Source organism: Corvus cornix, chromosome 5, assembly GCF_000738735.6.
Source record: "Corvus cornix cornix isolate S_Up_H32 chromosome 5, ASM73873v5, whole genome shotgun sequence".
Lineage (NCBI taxonomy): Eukaryota > Metazoa > Chordata > Aves > Passeriformes > Corvidae > Corvus > Corvus cornix.
In genome coordinates, this window is record NC_046335.1 from 25,250,590 (window position 1) to 25,272,653 (window position 22,064).

The 22,064-nt window shown below is 36.7% G+C and overlaps 1 protein-coding gene across 15 annotated transcripts in view; it reads left to right on the forward strand.

The window, feature by feature from the left end:
* Positions 1-22,064, forward strand: part of RALGAPA1 (Ral GTPase activating protein catalytic subunit alpha 1) — a 130,834-nt gene that overhangs the window by 69,830 nt on the left and 38,940 nt on the right. For all 15 annotated transcript variants that reach the window (XM_019280397.2, XM_019280344.2, XM_019280370.2 and 12 more), the window contains 6 exons: positions 1,253-1,387; positions 2,129-2,312; positions 10,013-10,877; positions 12,314-12,385; positions 13,335-13,458; positions 15,110-15,265. In XM_019280397.2, coding sequence (XP_019135942.1) covers positions 1,253-1,387; positions 2,129-2,312; positions 10,013-10,877; positions 12,314-12,385; positions 13,335-13,458; positions 15,110-15,265 — 1,536 coding nt within the window. The remainder of the gene's footprint in view (positions 1-1,252; positions 1,388-2,128; positions 2,313-10,012; positions 10,878-12,313; positions 12,386-13,334; positions 13,459-15,109; positions 15,266-22,064) is intronic.

Here is a 22,064-nt window from a genome sequence, read left to right on the forward strand (position 1 = left end):
AAATTTCTATTTTTGCCTCCTGAAAGCTGTGTCTCTTATGAATTAGCTTTGCTCTGGGGCTCATTGGATCATTTAAATTTGGGCACTTTGGTGCAGTTTGTTGCTGACAGCTCCATCATTCTGGGCTACCTTTCCCACAAGGAGCTGGAGATCATCTGTTGCTCATTTTGGCCTTCAGAGCTCTGTTTCATCTCCTGTTTCTGTTTGCAAGAAGTCATGGGCTGTTGTAGACTACACTCATATGCCAAGCTAGCCACTTTTTCACTTGAGGATGCTTTCCATAATTGACCACATTTCCCCATGAACTACTGTGGATCATTGGACATCAAATATCATGTAAAAAATTGTCTTTGCTATTTTGACAAATGTAGTCCTAATGGGTTTCTTAAAAATTGGTTAAAAATAAAAAGTGCCCTTCAATTCCCTTCATCGTTAGGTTTATTATACTTTTGAGAGACAAACTTGTCGTGCATTATGTGAAATGAGTAAATTAGGTAAATGGATTTCTTTTTAAAGACATCTATTTAACTTGAGAAATATTTTAGAGAATCTTGCCGCTATTTATCTGAATCATCTTCTCTTCACAGCTGAGTTTTAAAAATCAAAAATAATTATTTGGTCAATAAGTTATTAATAATTTGGTGTGGATGTGTGTCTTAATCTAATTCTGTTCTAGAGTCTTTCAAGACATCCCGAGAGGGAGTTGATTCTTTTGCTAACTGAATACCCTACAATACAGAAAGCAGTTGGATTTCTTTCAGATGATACCTGGTGCTGCATAACTTTCTTGATATGTTGTAAAAAACATTCTGTGTTATTTATAAAGGACTAAATACAGATTAAAGAGTTCCATTTTGTGTAATCCTTGATTCACTTTACAGTGAAATTTATGTACAGAATGGCGCATCAGCCTTATTTGGACCTGTGTTATCTGTCATTTTAAAAACAACACTCTACAATCGATTTTGAAAACTCTGGGTATCCTCCTAAGTATAGTATCTGCTCATAGTCTTACCCTGATGAGAAACTGTTGAATGGATGACCTTTGTTAAATACCTCAGTAGCCTAAGTTTTCACTGATGCCATAGGTTTTGAAGATACAGTGGTTAACAAGTGAGACCTGCCATTACTGCAGAAAGTTGACTTTACTGAATTGAAAAAAGAAAGCAAAACAGAGAAATAAAATAAAGTGATAAATATGAAGTAGCAGGTGCTGGCTTAATTGATTTGTAATGGAAAGTGTTTTTTCCAGTTGGTGGTTTCTTTACTTCTGTGCTTATTGGACTGGATAATGGCCTTGCCATTAAAGACTCTGCTGCAGCCTCTTCACACTACAGGAGCAGAAAATGATAAGACTGAAAGATCTGTTCTTAATTGTATATATAAGGTACATGTTTCTTTACTCACTTATTAAGAATTTCTGTGTATGGAGATAGTCAGTTTTCATGGAAATGAAGGCAAAAGTTTTCTGTAAGCTGACCTCCATTCTGCTCCTGAAATATGGAGTGCTGGCTCAGTTCTTGCATGTTTCACTGTAACAGCTTGACCTTTGGTGTATTTGGAATAGTAGATTTTGTTTTACGTTTTGGATGGTTAACCAAGCCCTTTTTTTGTATGTCATGGATTGCAAATGCTTGTATTGTAGAAGACTAGCTATACATTTAATACAAAAGGATGTAACTTTTATATATCAAGCAATTTCATTTAGCAACAAGCAAAGCAAAAAGCAGTAAGTTATAATTAGTGTCTTTAGGAACACAGAAGAAAGATAGGGGTTTTTATCTTTTTTTGCAAGGGAAGGGGATTAAAACCTCTAGCAGCTTAGACCTAGCATATGTAATTAAAGAAGATAGGAGATCTAAAAATAAAGGTAGCGTAATGATTTTTTGTAAGTTTTGTTTCTTTATTGTTAAATTCCACTTTGGTGTAGACTCTGTTTTAATAATTTTCTTTGCAGACCAGAGTTCGTTTCTGTAAACATTAAACATCTAAAATTTTCCAACGTTTTGTCATGTTCCTTCTAACAAATCAATTTTTAAAATGTAAAGAAAAATAAACTTCATTTCTTGTAAAACTATCAAGTATAAATTTCAGTAGTTAATGTAATGAAATTCTGGTTTTGTTCTAGGTTCTACATGGATGTGTCTATGGGTCTCAGTGTTTTAGCAACCCTAAATATTTTCCTCTAAGCCTTTCTGATCTGGCATGTATGGATTATGATCCTTTTATGCATTTAGAAAGCTTAAAGGAACCAGAACCACTGCATTCTCCAGACTCGGAGAGGTCTTCTAAACTTCAGCCAGTCACTGAAGGTTTGTCTAATTCCCTAAGCACATTTTCTTTCAAAAAGATTTTATCTTGGTTTTCAGTATTGAAGTGTTGGTCTAAAGCACAGGTTTTTGGCTACATGTAGACACTAGGTAAGAACCATTAGTATGGAATGAGCAAACGTAATTTTGAGCTATTACCATTTGATTAACTGAAATAAGTATGTTCTGAACAACACCAAGATCAATATGATATGGATTCTTCCGTGCTCTGTGTATCACCAGAAGTGTTAAGTACTGCAACATGGATAAATGTTGCTTTTCATTTTACTTTCAGTAAATTAATTTGATTTTTTTCTTAATTTTGCTTTTTTTTTTCAAAATAGGAGTATTTTGGATTTTTGTTCCTGTTTGACATTGCAATATTGAATGCTTTCTGTGATTTTTTTTAGGCTATCATAATCTGTTGTTGATCTCTTTTTACACTACTTAAAACCACAGATTTGTCTAAAAAGAGAGAAATTTTCTCTCGTCTGGTTAGAACCTTAGGAGAGCTGGGAATTAACGTTTGCTTCACAACTCAAAAATAAAAATAAAGAATCAAGAATCTCAGCTACAGAGGACTGTCATGTATTATGCAGTGTATCTAGCAAATATCAAATGGCTACCTAGGGAAGAAAATTGAAAAATATGAGATTAAGATACAAGGAACTCTTGTGTAGTGCTATTCTGCCTCTGTATTAAGTTGTTCCATTTAGGCTTTTTTAAGGGTATTAAGAACGAGATAAATGCAGCAGTTCTTTGTAGCAGCTGTGTGCTAACAGCAGGTGATTCTGTGGTTTGTAGTGACTACGTGCTGTTTTTTATGTAGAGAAAATGGCTAATCATTGTGCCCTTGTCTAAGGCATGCTTCATCATCCTCAAGTACTTTTTTGGCCAAAGAATTCTAAACATAGAGCTGTCCCCTAATAAGCTCAGTATTGGATTGAACAAGTCTGATCTGAGAACTACTGGCAGGAGGAGCTGTAATTATTAAATTTACTGAAGAATGAAGCAAGGTACTATAGTTGGCTTTTCGTCAAATGGCTGTGGCCTTATTAGTAAAAAGTAATCATCTGCAGGGTCAGAATGAAAGAGGCTTCGGAGGATTCATTCTGTCCTAATTACAGTCTCACCTATACGTATTATGTAAAGCTAATATTTAAAGCATTTGCCAAAATTTACTTCCACTGCATGTTCTATTACAGTGTAGTGAATTGTAGTAGCTTTTTATGCCTGGCATCTTTTGTATTCCATAATAATCTGTAATTATGGGTTAGAAGCAAATGCTGTGTGGCTTTTTTAATCTGACAATCTGAAAAGACAACCCTGAATAGATTTCTCTTTAAATGAATACGGTTGCACAAAGCCTTAGCATCAATATCTTCATTTTGCATTTCCAACCATGATCTTTTCTTTTATGATTTCTTGTTAAATTTCTTAATAAAAGTAATTTCAGATGTTCCTTTTATCTCTCCAGATAAATTAAGTTTCAGGGCTCTGGAATTGTAAGTTAGACTGTGAAATTTAATTGGCAGACTACAGCATTATAATGCAACCCTGGTCCTGCAACCTTGGCATTTCTAGTCCCCATTGCCAGGCAGAGAATAAAATTGGCAGTGCTTAACCAATTGCACAGCATCTGTTCGCCCTGGCATTGTTGGAGGAGTGAGAGGAGTAAAACTAGTGGATAACAACCAGTCTGGGTCTCTATCAAGACAGAGGGTCAATTAGTACAAGCTACCAGCAGAACAGTATGCCAATGGGTCAACATCTTTCAGTAGAGTAAAAGGGCTATCATAGTATCTTTTTTGAAGGAATGGAAATGAGCAGGGCAGGAGCTGTAGGGAAATCAGAGAAGTTCTACAAAGACAGGGTAGGAATTGCAAGACTCTTTCCTTAGGTCACAAGCAAAGCTGAAAGTACTGAAATGACAGAATTCTTAAGACAAGGTGCTTTAACAGATGTAATTGATTCACCCTGTTACGCTTCCCATTGTTCAAGGTCAGATCCAGCGCAAGTTTTGTGGATACTTAGCCACAGCGTAATGTGGTATGAGACCAAGAAGATACAGGACTTAGAGTGACACAGCTCTGTAGTGGGGACAGGATCTACTGGGAGGTTTGGAGCAAGCCATTCAATGAACAGCAGGGCAAAGATTCCTTAAATCCTCTGGGAGCAGGTGTTGAGAAAGATGATTACTGGCTTCTGTTTTTCAGTAACTTTCCAAGTTCTGTCTCTCACACGGAAGCTCTTAACTTAGGATTATCTGTAAAATTGTCTTTGTTCTCCTCTCTGTAGCTTGGAAGTGGTAGGTTTTAGTATGAGATATACAAAGAATAATTTTGAAATTAGGGATTAAGCATATTAAACTGTTACATTTAAACCAGAATGAACTTTTAGCAGCTCTCAGTAAGGACAGCAGTAGGAAGCTTTTATTGCACCACCAGAACATGCAGACAGCAAGTCTGTGATGCTTTCATACATCTAAAGAATTACCAGGCTTGTCTGTGTGAAGGCTGATTAACTGTTCCTCTAGCTAGTGTTGGCAACAACCTGCTCTAGCTATAGTACTGGCATACAAGTGTTGTCGGTGGTGGTTTGACCCTGGCTGGGTGCCAGCTGCCCACCAGTGCCGCTCTGTTATTTGCCTCATCTGCACAGGGGAGAGAAAATATAACAAAAGGCTCCTGGGTTGAGATAAAGACAGGAAGAGATCACTCACCAATCACTATCATGGGCAAAACAGATTTGACTTGGGGAAATTAATTGAATTTATTACCAAACAAATCAGGATAGGATAATGAGAAATAAAACCAAGTCTTCAAAACACCATACCCCTACCCCTTCCTCCTTCCCAGGTTTAACTTCATTGTGAATCTCCACCTCCTCCTTGCCTCCAGTGGTGCAGGTGGATGGGGACTGGGGCACTGCAGTCAATGCACCACACATTGTCTCTGCTGCTCCTTCGTCCACAGGGGAAGGACTCCTCATGCTCTTCCCCTGCTCCAGCATGGGGGCCCTCACACAGGAGACTTCAACAACATGAGTCCTTCCCACGGACTGCCGTTCTTCATGAACTGCTCCACTCTGGGTCCCCTCCATGGGGCTCAGTCCTGTAGGCCCAGGCTGCTCTAGCATGGGTCCCCCCCATTGGGTCACAAGTCCTCCCAGCAAACCAGCTCCAGCATGGGCTCCTCTCTCCACAGCACCACAGTTCCTGCCAGGAGCCTGGTACAGTGTGAGCTTTCCACAGGATCACAGCCTCCTTTGGGCCTCCACCTGCTCCAGCATGGGGTCCTCCAGGGGCTGCAGGTGGATGTCTGTTCCACTGTGAAGCTCCATGGGCTGCAGGGGCACATCCTGTCTCACCATGGTCTGTACCACAGGCTGCAGGGAATCTCTGCTCTGGTGCCTGGGGCACCTCCTGCCCCTCCTTCACTGACCTTGGTGTCTGTGGAGTTGTTGTTTTCACATATTCTCACTCTGCTCTTCTCTGGCTGCAATTTCCTTCTGCCCAATAATTTTTTTCCTTCTTAACTCTTATTCCAGAGGCATTACTTCCACCGCTTATCAGCTCAACCTTGGTGAGCAGCAGGTCCATCTTGGAGCTGGCTGACATTGTCTTCATCAGACACAGGGGAAGCTTCTAGCAGCTCTTCAGAGAAGCCACCCCTGTAACCCCCACACTACCAAAACCTTGCCACACAAACCCACTGTTCTAATTAACTGCACCTAACTAGCCAGCTTAGATTTTCACAAGCCAACCTGGACTGCATAGTGCCACTATCTGCTAACTTCTGAACTTTTCCATTTCATTTCAGGAGCGTAAACATATATGAAGGAGAATTTTTTTGCAATTATAGACAAAAACATTTGGAAAGCTGTTCTTCGTAGATCACAAAGATGTTAGAGATAGTTGTGATTGGAAGGTACTAGTAACATTACATAGATACAGTGGCCTATCAGTTATTGATTTGATTGATTTTTTTCCCCCATTCCTCATATTTCTCCAAACATATTTTAAACTCTTTTGCATAGATTGATCATTTTTTTCTAATATTTTTCAATTTCTAATGAAAAAGTTTTCCCTGCCTGATGGTTAGTTTTAGCTTTTGTTTAAAAAGTAGAAATATAAAGTACTTTTCTTTTAAGGCTTTGCTGTTTGCCATTTTACTGAAAGGACACAAAATGCACACTTTAAAAAAATACTTTATACGTAGTGCATCCAGATTAACACAGTTTGTGTTTTGTGGGGAATATTCTAGAGATGGGTTCTCTGTACCTGCATGTCTATATAGCTGAAGTTTAAAATTAGAAAGGAATGAGACTTGCTTAAACTAATGTAAAATACAGGAAACTAAGCTAAGAGGAGCACTCTTAGGCTCTCTCTAAATGTAATGAAGGAAAAAGATATTTTAGAGAGCGATTCATCCCATTGCTCCAATTTGAGATTAATCAGTCTGTACAGGTCATCATTCTTTAGACAGCTAAAAGGATGAGGAGAGTTAAACTCCACTCTCAGTCATTATTTTTTACTTCTACTACATAACCATAGTTGTTTAAAACTGTTCAGCCAAAGTTGAATTAAAATTTAATAACACATCTGAAGGAAATTCAGGAATCCTTCATTCATGCCACAGATACAGATTAGTAGTGATGGACCTTCAGCCTTTCCATAAAAGAGGTAATTTCAAGACTGAGGAAAATAAATAGTGTAACATGCTTCTAGTAAATAACCAGATGATCATGTACACGTCTAAATTACATTGCCCAAGCCAGAGACAGTACCATTGTAAAGAAAGCAGCGATGTGTTCTCTCAGAAAGACAGGTCAACAAACAGTGAGCTGGACTGTCTTAATGTGTAATGATAGACTTAGTTTGTAGAATTTGTGGTAAAGCTGTGATGGCTTGCATTATTACATATTTTCATTTGCCCTCCAGAAACAAAGAGCATGGTTTAGATACTCATGTTTTAAGATTTTAATATATTGAATGTCCAGTTATGCCTGATGGAGGAAATGTGCTTCAAGGAATAAATTAAGTTGCAAAATTAATGTAAAATTTTCATAATTTCAAAATGCATTACTAGTCTTGGGATTGTTTTTTTTCTTTTTTTTTTAATTCCTGAGGAAACCATCACCAAAATCTGATTTTCTGTGTGGCAAAAATGTTTCAAGATTGCTTTATTTTATTTCAACGTAACAGGTTGCATCTTGTAGTTTGCTTTTCAGTATACTTCTCTTGATACTTCTACTTTTAAGTTTTCTGTGTCATTTTTAGATCAACATCACTGAGTGAAGACTCAGACAAGTGTTTGCATTTTATAAAAGAAACAATGACAGATTTATGATTTTAATTCAAGTGCAAAGTTTTCAGGGAAAGGCTGTATTAGAGAATGGATCTTCCAAATTTAAATTAATGTTCCCCTCTTTGTACTACTGTGTCACCTTTTCCATATGTCCCTTGGGCTCCTGAGGGAGTAAATTCACACACAGAGGCACAAAACAACCATGGTCAAGTTTGAGGTCTTTAGGGTTTGCCACACAACAGTGATAGTAATAACTTACATGCTAGAAGGTCCTTCTTATTTCTTCAGGTTTCTCAGCAGAACTTAACAGGGGACATTTAACCTTTATAGAGTGGGACTTCAGGTATCTGGAAAGCTTGTATGTCTCTGCTCCTCAGAACCTGAGAAAAGTATTACCTTATTTATCTGTGCAGTGGCAAGTGCTAAATACTTGGTATAAATATTCTGACAAAGATGGGCCACCCCCTGCATTGTCCAGGTGCTAGTCAATAATGTGCTGATAAATGATTCTTTGAGCACCCAGCTTATTTTCTCTTTGTTTTGTATAAAATCTGCTTCCAGCTCCTTCTTGTATTTCAGCAGATGGCGCTATAACTTAATTTCCTTGTATGCTGCCATTATCTGGACACTTAATTCAGCATCACTGAATGTTTTTGTATTTGTAAATTTTAAACTTCAAGAAGGCTATAGACAATAAAAATATAATCTCTAATTTTCTTACATTAGTTGTCAAGGCATTAATTTATTAAAATACTTGAGTTGACATGAGTTTTGGAATTGTGTAAATATTATGTTGATTTTGCCACCTATTAACTGGATGAAATGTTTCCCTTTTCGGATGTAGTGCTTCCTAAAGGAAGACAATAGCCAGAATCCCAAACATCTCTTACATGCTGTACCCAAACCTTTTGGGAAAAAAAAAGGCAAATATATACTACCTGTTTATTTTTGCAGATGCTGAATGCATCCATCTTCAGAAACTGAAGATCTATAATGGTAGTCAGTACACGGCACAAATTTGCCTTTATTTTTCCAGTTAAGCCAATTAAGACATCTGAAACTGCAAAAAGAAATTTGTTTATTAAACATTAGGTTTTGCAGGTTATAAATATCCAACATAAAGAGAGATGGTTTCATTATACCTTACTTCTGTGTCCAAGAGGTTGCATATTCTCAGTAAATACTGAATGAAAAAGTAACATTGTTCAGAACATTCTGGTTTGATGCATTTTTAGTGAGAAAGAAGATGGGAAGCATTTGCAGCAGTTTTCAATGTTTAATGTAATTTAAAATACGTCATGTAACCCTGAGGAATACAGTATTTTATCTTCTCTTTGTAAATCCCAAATTCAGGGCATCCTTGCCCAGTTACAAGAGAGAGGATACAGAAAACAGGTACTCTGTCATTTTGATTTTGTTCCCTCTTCTAGCAGTCTTATTCTGTAGTGTAATATTTTTGGGTATGGGTTCTTCAGTGGATCCCCTGAACCAGTTGACAGTTCTCTGCCTGAGAGAGTCACTTTGTTCTGCTCATGTACATCCTGTAGACTGGACTTGATAAAAATAATTCAATAACAATATAGTACTGGGTTAGCAGGATGTGATATAAACATTAGAAATATCTTTTGTGTATTTAGATGACATAATGTGCAAGTGAAAGGTATGCAGCAAAGAAGGAGGTGGCAAAAACCATACTGAAATACCAGTGCATCTCACAGGATGAATTTCACATAAAATGGGCACAACTAACTCCTCTTTCTCCCTCCCAAGGTTTTCTAACCTGAAACTTCTTAAAATGCAGTTGTGGCATGAGATTTCCTTTTTGAATATTTTGATAATGTTAGATTGTGTTCAATATAGACAGCCCGGTTTTTGATTTTGTACTTTAAAATTATCCAGTGTTATTCTCAAGCTAACCTACAGCTATATGCTCCCCAGGGAAATTAAGATGGATTAGGCCTTTTGTGCATCTATCTTCCTTTGTATTTGTCAATGTAATGATGTGTATAAATATAAAAATACAGTGCAGTTGGAATGGACATCTAGCAACACAGTTATGATCTCTACTTCAACAGCAGTTCAAGATTTATTTTCACTAGATAAGAAATAGTATATTTTAGAAGAACAATGCTGATAACAAAGCTACAGCAAAGGAAGTATGATTGGCTATAAAATAATGAAGATTCTTCTTTAACTGTTTCAGGATTTTTCATCCTATTTATATACAAGAGAACGATCATCAAAATACATATTTTCCCTTACTGAATTGCATGTATCCTCAGCTTGCACTGCTCATTCTCTGTTTAAAACTCAGTAAGAGACCAAAAGAAATACATAAATCTCAGTGTTGTTTTCTGAACTCTTCGTTTAAAACCTGTGCTCTTTCTCTTGCAGTGAAAACTCACATGCAGCAAGGATTAATTTCTGTTGCTGCTCGCACTGTGATAACACATCTAGTCAACCACTTAGGCCACTATCCTATGAGTGGAGGTCCTGCTATGCTGACCAGTCAAGTGTGTGAAAACAATGACAATCCATACAGTGAAAGTCCTGAGCTTTCTCCTGAACTTTTTGAGAACCCAAATCTTCAATTCTTTGTATTAAACAATACTTCCCTGGTGTCTTGCATACAAATCCAAGCAGAAGACGACATGCCTGGGGGAGGACTGTCTGCTGGACTTGCGTCTGCTAATTCAAATGTTAGAATTATAGTGCGTGATCTGTCTGGCAAATACTCGTGGGATTCGGCCATTTTGTACGGACCATCATCTTTGTGTGGATCTTCACAACAAACGTCTTTTGCACTTCCATTATCTCAGCAAGATAAACCAGAAGATGCTCTTTCATCTTTTGAGCATGTGGAGGATGTATCAGCAAGAGATGGAATTACACTCCAAGTTAAAAGGAAATTTAGAGACACTGTACCAACATGGGATACAATTAGGGATGAAGAAGATGCTCTTGATGAGCTACTGCAGTATTTAGGTGTTACAAGCCCTGAATGCTTACAGAGAACTGGTGTTTCACTCAACATCCCTGCTCCTCAACCAGTCTGCATCTCAGAAAAGCAGGAGAACGATGTCATCAATGCAATTCTGAAACAGCACACAGAAGAGAAAGAGTTTGTTGAAAAGCATTTCAATGATGTAAATATGAGGGCTATGGAGCAGGATGAGCCAACCTCACAAAAGCCACAGTCAGCATTTTACTACTGTAGATTACTTCTCAGTATCCTGGGAATGAATTCATGGGATAAAAGGTAAAACGACTCATATTTTAAGAACTTTTTTTAAGGAATTGTTCTATTCTTACCTTGATCATAGAGTTTGTTAAGCCAAAAATATTCCAGGCCAGCTAACAAAAGAGAGCGGATGTGCAACTAGGAGCAAAATAGCAGCTTTCTTCTGCTTTTCAGCCTGTCGTTTAGAGAGACAGAAAGGAGGAATCTGTTGCATTTATTGTGATTCATATTCTTTCCTTAGAAAGTGTTTGAAGGCAAATTGAAGGAGTGATGTATTTTCTTTGCTTCCCATGTATGTTGCTGCAAAAATGGTTACCTTTCTATGTCAGAATAATACTCAGAAAGTGTCCTATTCTCAGCTATTGTGTCGCTGGACAGTGTCCTGCTGCTTTGTCTGCTAAAAGCATGCTTGCATGCAGCCTCAAAGCATTGCATGTGTGTTAGCTAATGAGAAAGATGTGTCCTCTAGTGTTTATTTCAACACTGGCTGTGCTTGAGTATTGTTTGAATATGGTTTAGAACAACAGGAGAGAAGCCATGTTCAATTACAGAAATAATGTCTCTTTACATTATTATTTTTGTGTGGGTGTCGTTAAGTGCATGTCTGCATATACATGTGGATATGTACAAATATTAGCATCCTAGCATTTATGGGTCTTTCTGAACTTTTTTGCCATTGCTGTCAAATTCCATATTAGAATCATTGATATATTTTCCTACTATGAAGGGAAATGGATATTCTGTAAAACAAAACTAATCTGTGTCACTGAGATATCACTGGAATCAGACAAAATGTTGGTGTTACAGCCCTTCTTATTTGGGTCTTTCATTCCTCAAGGCAGTCTGGTTTTGGACAGGACTGCTCTTAATTCCACAGCATTTTGTGGGAAACATCTTAAGCACAGTTGAAAAGAAATGAAAACTGTCTTTCTTGCTCTAACATATTGGTTTTGTCTTTTCTTTAATTGTTAAAACTGGCTGGGTGATCACTGAGCTAAGTTTTGCTGTGCCGTTCAGGATAGCAGAAGTTCTGTGTTGAATGCACCAACTCCCTACAACAGTAGATTAATGAGAGTGTCTTTTGTCACTAAGCATATATATTATGGTCTAGTAAAGTGTGAGGCTTATGTATGCATCAAAGGGAGTTCTGTTCTTCTGCAGAGAAGAAATGGATCCTAGTCAGATCCAACAGGTTGACAGAAGAAAGTGGAGTGAAGCAGAAGTTATACTCAGGGCTGTAATGAGTATAGAAGATTTGCTGGAGTAAGAAAAATTGCTTGTATATTTTTTTAAAGATGTCTTAATTTTTAAATATTAACAAAGGACTGTTGAAAAGGCAGAAGCATTTGTTGACTGTTCCTGAGTGGACCTGGATATGTTCTTGTACTGTTCTTGTACTGTTCTGTATCCATCAGTGAAGAGGTGATAAAAGAGTTACAAATTTCTCTGTTTAGAAGGAGCTTTCATCTCCTGAAGAAAAATGAGAAGTTACTTCGAGAACTCAGAAATTTGGACTCAAGACAATGGTAAATTCTTTTAATGACTGCCTACTTACTTGTTTTAAGTGTGCTTTTACTCAAATGGCACTAATTGCATAGATGTGAGAGTTGAGCTGACTTTTGTAATAGTTTTTTTAATTATTAATGTATTTTGCATTGTATTGTAGTTTTTTCTGTTACATTGAAGTTGCATTGGTTTTATTTGTAGGGTCGAAATCTGCATGTAGAATACTATGAGATAAACAAATTTCAAAATAACGTAAAATTATGAGCATTTTTATATGCATAAGATTGAATTGTTTTAAAACTTTGATATATCAAAGTCTCCACGTTTTAAGCTTTGGTTGATTGTTTGGCTTTTTCAAATGGTCCCGGTATTTGAAGACACAGACCTCTAGTGGGAATTGTAGCACAGAATTAAAAATTGACTTGTTTTTGTAGAAGTTGAAACAAAACCCCGTGGAGGTTTTAGAAGTGTGAGAAACCACCTCCACTTGTTCCAATGTCTAACAGCAACCTGTCAATAGAGGACATTTAAATGATGATGATCTTTAAAAGAAATGTAAAGATTCTTCATTCAGTTGCACAAGTTGCATTTTCACAGTGTTCAGAAGCTGTTGTTAATGGGCAGTGCGGTGTGTATAATGCCCATGTGACAGGTTTTGCCCATGTCAAAAGCCCAGCTATTCCATTAGCAATTGGTACAGCCAGCACCATCCTGGATCTTAGAAGTGGTGAAAGGGGTAAATGCTGCTCATGTATAGCAAAACTTAAGGCCCTAGAGAAGAGGACACTAGAAAAGACAGAATGAGAATATGAAAATATAGAGGGCATCCAAAAAGAAGCCATATAGTTGTACTGTAATTCCACTATGCATTTTCTATGCTTTGAAAGCCATGCTCTGTGTGTACTGTTTGCATATTTTCATTTCATATTAGTTAAGGCACTGTCATGCAGTAACCATTCTGTTTTACAGCCGAGAGACACACAAGATTGCAGTGTTTTATGTTGCTGAAGGACAGGAAGATAAACACTCCATTCTTACGAATACTGGGGGAAGTCAAGCCTATGAGGATTTTGTAGCTGGTCTTGGCTGGGAGGTATTTATTAAAATGTTTTTATCCTAGGTTTTTTTACAAAGAAAATTACGGATCCCTTTATATATTACAAGTCTTTGGCTCTTCAGCATTACTCACAAGCACTGAAATACAGTGGTTTAAAAATGAGATTCAGAGAAGAATTCCTGTTTTAGTTTCATTAGCAATACTAGCCATTTAAATTTAAGCTTTTAACAATTGAAGAAAGTTTGTGCAGGCAAAGATAATTCTTTAATGTGCAGTCCTGTACTTGGCTTTCATGGACTGATTAGAAGGCATCTTGATTTCCCTGTTAGCTTGTAAAGTGTTAAGTCCATTGAAGTTTGAACTTTGCTCAGATTTGGGACTTCAAAAAGTACAGACAAGCAGCTTCTGACATACTCTCTTCTTCCTGCCTTCCACTGCAGGCATGTATCAGTTCACACACTCCACTCTACTTCTCTTCCAGCAGTCAGAAATATTGTGATGTACCCCATTATCTGTGTGGGCCTGCAGCTCTTTAGTCACTTGTTTGATACTGTTACAAGGATTTCCTTTTTTTCATCTTTCTTTCCAATGCACAGGATTAATTACTACTGTAAAGTTCAATTTGGCACTGAATGGCTTCTGGTCCTGGTTGAGTGTATAAGAAGCTGCAGGTTTTTTGCTCCTCTTGTGACTTGTGCTCATCAGGAGTGTCCACATGAGTGTCTATCTTATTTGTTCTTTGTGTTTCTTTACTCCTTAGGTATAAAAGGGCACTATTAGATTAACTGTGTGGATAATGACTCGTGACTTTTCCACAGGAACAGAGGAAAATAGCTACAAGTCTGCTGACTTTCATGAACATAGATGTTTATTTCCCACATTCAGGAGAAAAACCCCCACATTAGTACCATCAAATATCCTTCTTTAGTGGTTTAATTCTCTTGGGCATTATTAGTTAAAGAGTTGCTAATTTGGATTAATATTCTATAATGAGACAACTAGTATTTTAACATCTTAACATTAAATTCTGCATCCTTTAGTATCAAAAACCCGAATATATCCCATGTGGGCAGAGATTAAATGTATTCACATCTGAAATACAACTTTCTGTAGTCACTGTTTTAAAGGTGAAGCAGCACATTAAACATGCTTACTTACTTCAGTGTCAGACTATTTTCCATATATCTAAGACTTACAAACTTACTTACAAATTAATCAGTTAGTTTCATGTGAATTTTTTTTCATATTCACATAATGAAAATTTCTCAAAAAAATATATGGAAGGCAATAAATTACCTGGCTCTTACACAGAGTTTTTCCAGAGCTCAGGGCAAGGTTGACGTAGTATCAGAGAATTTTAAAAAATACAGAAAGCACATGTAAGTGACCGCACTCAAATGGTCAGGGAATAATGCAGTAAATATTATTTGCACAACCTTTCCTTTCCTCTAACCTCATCCTTCCAGTAGCTTCTGTTGTGACCGCAGAATATAGAATGCTAGTGCACTGCAGTTGATTTCCATTCTAGTCAGCAAGTCTGAGCTCTTTTAGAAAAAAAACGTAACTCTACTGTTGTGAAAAGGATCTTCACTTTTAAAGTTCAGTTGAAAGTGCATTTTAACATATAAAGGGTTTATTTATTACCTGATAATTTTTTCTTGTAAAGTTTCCTGGTCTTTATTTCTAGGTAAATCTCACAAATCATTGTGGCTTTATGGGAGGACTGCAAAAAAACAAAAGCACTGGATTGACCACTCCATATTTTGCTACCTCAACAGTAGAAGTAATGTTCCATGTGTCAACAAGAATGCCTTCTGATTCAGATGACTCTTTAACAAAAAAGGTAGGTGTCTCTGAATAAATAGTGTTCTCTTGGTAGTAAACCTAGACAAATTAGAGTCAAAGGAAATCCAATAACTTTAAAAAAAAAATCCAACTCAACAACAAAACACCATAAAATATCATAACATCCTTACCTGCTAAGTTGGTATATTCTCTACCAATTTCTGATTTTACCATACTGGTGATTTGTACCACCATTGCAACTGTTGGCAGGAACATATTGTAAAGTGGGGAAAAGTGCAGGGAAGTAATGGTTGGTGTAGAAGAAAAAGTATTACATCCCAATGATATCTTAGTACTTTTGAAACCTGGGATGCCCGTTAAGGTATATGTGGTGAGTACTTTCTGAGATGACTTTTTATGTACTTACGGGTCGTGTGCTGGTTATTAACATAATCTTCCCTTTAAAAAAAAAAAAGTTAAAAATATGAAGACAATGTTTATTGTATATAAGGTGTTTTGTCTTGGAGGAGGCACAGACGCTCAACAGTGATATGATCTCTTATAGCTGCATGAAGAAAAAAATGGGTTTCTGTATTGGTATTTTTTTTCTTTAGAATTTAATAAATTCCACATTAGTAATAATAAGTTACAGTCTTGAACATGTGTCCTATTATAAATGAACAATTAGCCATCCTTAGACTGTGCCCCCATCCTGCATACATACATCTTCAGATGTGCTAATCCATTCACTAGACACGTTAATGAGCACTGGTTGAAGTGTAATATTGGAGGAACTGAAGCTGGTTGACCTCAGCATGGACTTTAATACTTGTAATTAAATTAGATGGTAGACATTTAGTAAAGAGAGAAATAGCCATGCCTCTGGCAAGCTTAAATTATTAATGACTTCTTTTTCTTTGTGTTCAACTTGAAGAAAAAATATTATTGTTCTTATTATAGACTGACTATGAATTCTAACTTCTCACTGTTCATCTCAGGTTGGTTTGGTTGGTGTGGGGTGTTTGAATTAAAAATGCTTTTGCTTGTATGCCTATGATGCTGCATCCTTTCTGTTCTTTATTTCCTGAAGTAGAGTCAGGGTAATACTTAGGTTATTAAATTATTTATAAAAGTGGTTAATAGCAAAAATAACTAATTTAAAAATTCAATTATTGCTACTGTTTTAGTATAGAACATTGGTGGGGGGTTTAAGTTGACTGGCTTCTATATTTTTTAAACAAAAACCTGGTTTTATAAAATACAGCTTGTAATTAACCTCACAATGTTTGTTTGTAATCTGTTTGAATTAGACCATTACAGAGTGTTGAAAAGGGGGAAGATGGGCCACAGTGAAAAATAATTAAAAGTGAATAATTTGATAATGCAATGGACTTCAGCAGAACACAGAGACAAGGTCTCCTGTCTGTTTCTAGGAGCATATAGTGAATGAGTGTTTTAGGTACCTCAAAGAATGACCAGCAAAGGCATTAGCAAAAGCAGGTTTAATATTCAAATAAAAGTGTGACACAGTTCATTGGCAAGGTTTGGTCTACTGCCTACTGGATGGTTAAAGCACACAGAGAAAAGTCAGACTAAAATGTAAAATCAATCAATCTAAAACTAAAATCAACCAAGTATGATCTATGTGGAGGCTGGGGATGAAAAAAGGGTAAGGATGGGAAACGGTAAGGATAAAAAGCAATGAGGAAGATCCTCCAAATGAGTCACAAGGTTTGGACTGGACCCCCTTGCTAAGCTTAGCCCCAGACTTGAATGATGGTTTAGGCTTAAAGCTTTTACCAGCATGTAAACTTAACAGCACCTAACATCGATAGCTTAATTTAAACAATTTAACAAAAGATTCTATAGAATTTACTATAGCACAACACTAACTCACTTATAGGCCTAACTTACTTGCAAATCTAAAGTACTTAATCCAAGAGCAACATTCATAGTACAGTTGGTATAGCACATTTGCACTTGCATGCACACAGATCTAAAGGACTATGTAGAAGTTATATACCTGTAAAAAATTCCCCTTGAGTTCAGTGAACTACTCATGTCAGATGCCTTTGCATCTTCTCAACAAGTGAAGGGGTTGATCCTCGAGCAGTGGGGGTTATCAGCCCAGGCTCCAATGGTCCTCTGAGTACAGCAAACTTGAGAGTTTGCTGCCTCTGAGAGGTGTGTCACTCAGAGGGAGATTGCTGGCTGCAGCTGACTGGTGGTCCAGGAAAGCTCAAAGGGTCTCACTTCCCACCGCTGTTTATAGGGCTGCAAGGGAGTTGAATTTAGTCATAGTAATTTTCCATTCTGTCCACAATTTGGGTTGGTAACTTTCTTTGAAAGTTCGATTACAACTTCAGTTACCAGTTCCACTTGGGCTGTATTCAAGAAAAATAAGTTTCCAAGGTTGTTCATTAAAAAACAGAAGCTCATTAGATAGCACAAGTTCCTGGGACAAGACAGTGATTTCTGTTTCTGATCAGCTCAAGAGGAGCTTAGCCCAGGTGGTTTGTCAAGGCCAAGGCCTAACGAGCATTTCTAAAATGACAGTGCAGTCCAAGGGGGTAGGGAGGAATACACCACCACAGAGCACCCTGCATCTACATATAGTTGTTCTTGCCAGGCAAGGTTCAGTGCTGGTCCAGGCTTCCTGTGACTCAGCTTGTGAAAATTGTGTCAGCTGGGCTTCTTAACAATTCCAGTGTGCCCCAGGCCTGTTTCTCTCCTACTTTACCAACAATGTCACTTGTCAGTAATTTGAAATATCTGTATGGATATCAATAAGTGTATCAATAAGTGGATATGATATGAATTGAAGTGGATAAGTGATATCAATTGATATGGATATCAATACGTGTATCAATAGATTGAGATTATATTTGTGGCTCAGCAACTGATTGACTGTTTAATCAAGCTACTTTATTTCTCTGTGGCTTTCTTTTCTGTTCTTCCTCAGTATGTTGGTTTTGTTATTTTTAAGCACATTTTCCCAAGAACAGGGGCTTGGGAGCCTCTCTCTCTTTCTCTCCTCCCTTCCCTAATAGTTTTTGGCCCATTCCAATCTAATAGAAACATGTTTCAAAGGTGTTCATTTTGTGTATGTTTAATGATGATAGGCTAAGTAAAGGAGATAGAGTGGGTGGGACTTTCAGTGCTCCTACTCTGCAAGTAAAGACTTCGTGAGAAGAAGCATTAGATAGATATCAAAGAACCAGCAGCAAAGAGAGATGTTAAGAAATTCATCCTAAACTTGAGAGAAACATCAGCTGAAGTTTACATCTTGGGATAAACTAGCAAGTTCTATCAGGAGACATGAGTAACAAAACAGTCTCAATTCATTTACTATTTCTGCAACTACTCATGCTGCTTGGACTCACCACATCAGCAAAAGGATTGTATTTTATGACATACTGTTCAGCTCACACACACTATCAAAATTATTTGAGAGCCATGTGAGTGCTAACAGTTCTAATTGTTTTGAATGCATGTACTGTTCATGACCTTCAGAGAAATTCGAGATTTGAGCTTCTCTCCAGGTCTTCAGTGTGATTTTTTTGTCTTTTTTTTCAATGGGAGAAAAACAAGCAAACTTGCAGTAGTTGGCTTTGGCTGCTGGTTTTTATATTGTAAATGTGCCTAGAGGTACATGATAGTTCCTCTTATAAATGGAAATTAAATTAAATTAAAACAAAACTTCTTCCTGCCAGTTGAGCCACTGCAAAATCAAGATTCTGCTGTTTCAGGGGCTAAGCCATTTTTAAACTGATTTTCCATCACTCTTAGAGAGTAGTAAATTCAACTTTTAAGTGTTTTGATACACTTAACAAGCATTTGTTTCTGAAGATGTGAACAAGAGCAAAAAAAGACATGAATTCAAGAACCAATAAAAAACTTCTGATTGTGAAAAGGAACTTAACATTGAAATACATATATAAAATATTTAATTTGCAAATACTAAATCAAAGGTTTAATGCTGATAATGCAATTTGTTCTGGTTTTCTTACAATTAAAGGTTAGAGTAAAAAGTATTTACACTAAGCTTACAAGAGCAAGCTTGCAGAGAATATCAGGACTAAATAATGTGAAGACTCAGTTCACAGAATGAGAAAGGTTGTAGAGGCACATAAATGAGCAATCACCTGTCTAATTCCTCCTTCCTTAGGAGGAACTTTCTAAAGAAGCGAAGGCATTGTAAGTGAGAATATTATACACACAGTATGTAAATAAAAAGTAGTAATGTTAATGATTGAATACTAATTCATCTTGAGCTTTTGGTGTATTACACGATTCTAAGTTGTGCATGACATGATCCTAACCACATAAAATCATTACAGCTCCCAGTACTTATGGCTTTTTATTGTGTTGCTAACATGTATTGGGTACCTGAAGGTTTATAGATGTGAATTACTAGTACAGTATTTTTTTGAGTTACAATTATATACACATATTGCTAAAAAACCAAACCAAACAAAATACCCAAACACACCATAGTTATTGAGACAAAGTTTTGTGAAAAATTCATCTGGATGGTACATGACTGTAGACAGTAGTACTGTTAATATCTAATGGGCAAAAGTAGCTGCATAAAGCCATTACTTCATGTATCTCTGCTGCTTTTGTTCTTTTTGTAATAAACACTTCCATTTTTGAAGAAGAAAGAAGTTGAGGCTAGCTGTTCTATCAGAAGAAAATATAATAGCTTTTTTTCTCCCTCCTTTAGGTAAGTGGGTATTAGAAATTACAGTAATTTTGGCAAGAGTTCAAGGGTTAATGTAACAGATAAATAAAAGGAATTTTCTGTAAATTGAGCCCTGCATTATTTCACTTGTCTTGCCTTTCCAAACCTAACTCATTTAATTTTAAAAAGTAAATACTTAAATTCTTCCTGACAGTGTGCTTTGCTTTTACTATCGTTTATTACTTCAATTATACTTGGTATCGCTTAGAACAATCTGCCATTTGGAAATTTCAGTATAGCCTGGAGCTTAGTTTAAAGTCTGGCTGCTATTGTAACATGTACAGCATATGACACTAATGTATCAAAATTAGATTTGATCATCCCTCCTGGTTATATTTATTTCACATTTCTTTTGTATTCAGTTAACATAAATGTATTAGGAGAGCTGACACATGATGATGGTTATAGAGTAAGAATATTTTAAAGTATTTTGAGTTAAATTTGAAATTTCAGGTAACCTAACAGTCGGTCATTTTTATATATTTGTTCTAATGGAGTAGAGTTTCAAACCAAGCCTGAAAAAAAAAATCTGTTTTCTCTTTTATCTCCTCAGGGCTGTCTTCCCGACAGCTCAGGTTTAAAATGGCTAAAACAGAGCTCTTAATCTATTTCTCATTGCCACCTTTCCAGATCATCACAGATAACATGACCATTGTGCCTGTCACTTGTGCCCATAGCCTGAAATAATCTTTAATTTGGTCCACTTTCTGGATTCTTACATTCATTCTGTGCTTACAACTCTTCTTTTTCCCACGTAATATTTTTTCCAACATAGCCTTTCCATACACACAGTTAAAATTTATTCTCTATATCGTAAAGTGTTGTTTTGGTTGCTGAACCTTCCTTTCTCTGGTCTTGACACTTTCATTCTTGAAGAATGCTGATATAAATGACATTTTCGTAATCTTTAACACCTTTTACAGCTTCTTTGCATTTGTCCATCTCCATTTTGTGTCATGTCTTGTGCTTAGGTAATAAACTCTCTAGGGCAGTTTGATCTGCATTTAGAGTGTTAGGATACTGGTGTGTAACCTATAGTTCCAGGTGTTTCCAGTGTATTATCAGTTGCTCAAAGTATAACATTATTTTAGGACTTTTTATTATTTATGTTACTGCAGTGATTTATGTCTCTGCTACTGGTTTGCCCTTTGTTAGGCTTACTGTGATGTATGTACATAAGAAGTTGTAAATTCAGGAAAGCAAGGTCAGGAAATAAGTGTGAATACAACTGGTGGTGAGTTTTGAATAACCATTAACACAGAACTCAGTCTTGACAGCTGTCTATTCTGTGTGCACTAAATCCTATTCTGTTAGATAACACTGGGACCACACCTTCTTGGGAAATCATGGTTTTGTCTGTCCTTAAGGTTTCAATGAGCAGAGGTGGTTGTAGCTCAGTATCTTTGTCCTACTTGTGTCCAGGGCACTGAATTCTGGGATGCTTCCAATTCAATACAAAGAAATAAAGAATCCAGGTTAAAGTTGAAAGAGGTCAGGCCCTGGCTCTCATGTGGTGTAATAATTACAGTGAATGATGGATTCTCAAAGTGTTTGCTGTGCTTGTAGGAGATCTTGGTTGTTTAGCGCTGCTGAATTTCAAGGTCCTCAAGTGAAAAATTGAGAAGAAATTTGAAATTCTTCTTTCTAAAAAGTTTATGCAAAACTTAGCAGATGAAGTAAGCCAGGAAAGCTTTTCAAGTCAATTTCAGGTATCAGATCTCTTCCATGAATCGAGTGTTGTTGACGATTCAAGTTACCACCATTCATGCTTTTTCAGAAGCTTTGTTTGCTGACCGAGGCGAGGACATCTGAAAGAAGCAGTAAGGAGTACTGTGTTAGTAGTGTCAGAGCTGATTCTGATCTAATCTTGAAAAAAGAACAGAATGACTTATCTAGAACTTAGTTATTCTCCAAACATAAATATTAAATCAGCAACACACAACCTTGGTTTTTTGTCTATTATTTTTTTCAGTCATGTGACCACCTATAATAGAAGCAAGGTTTTGATCCTGAGTACTTTTCATTTTGTTATATACCACCATTCATACTTTATACCATCATCCGCCTACTTGCACCCTCTGATTTTGACTCTTAATCCACTACATGTCACAGA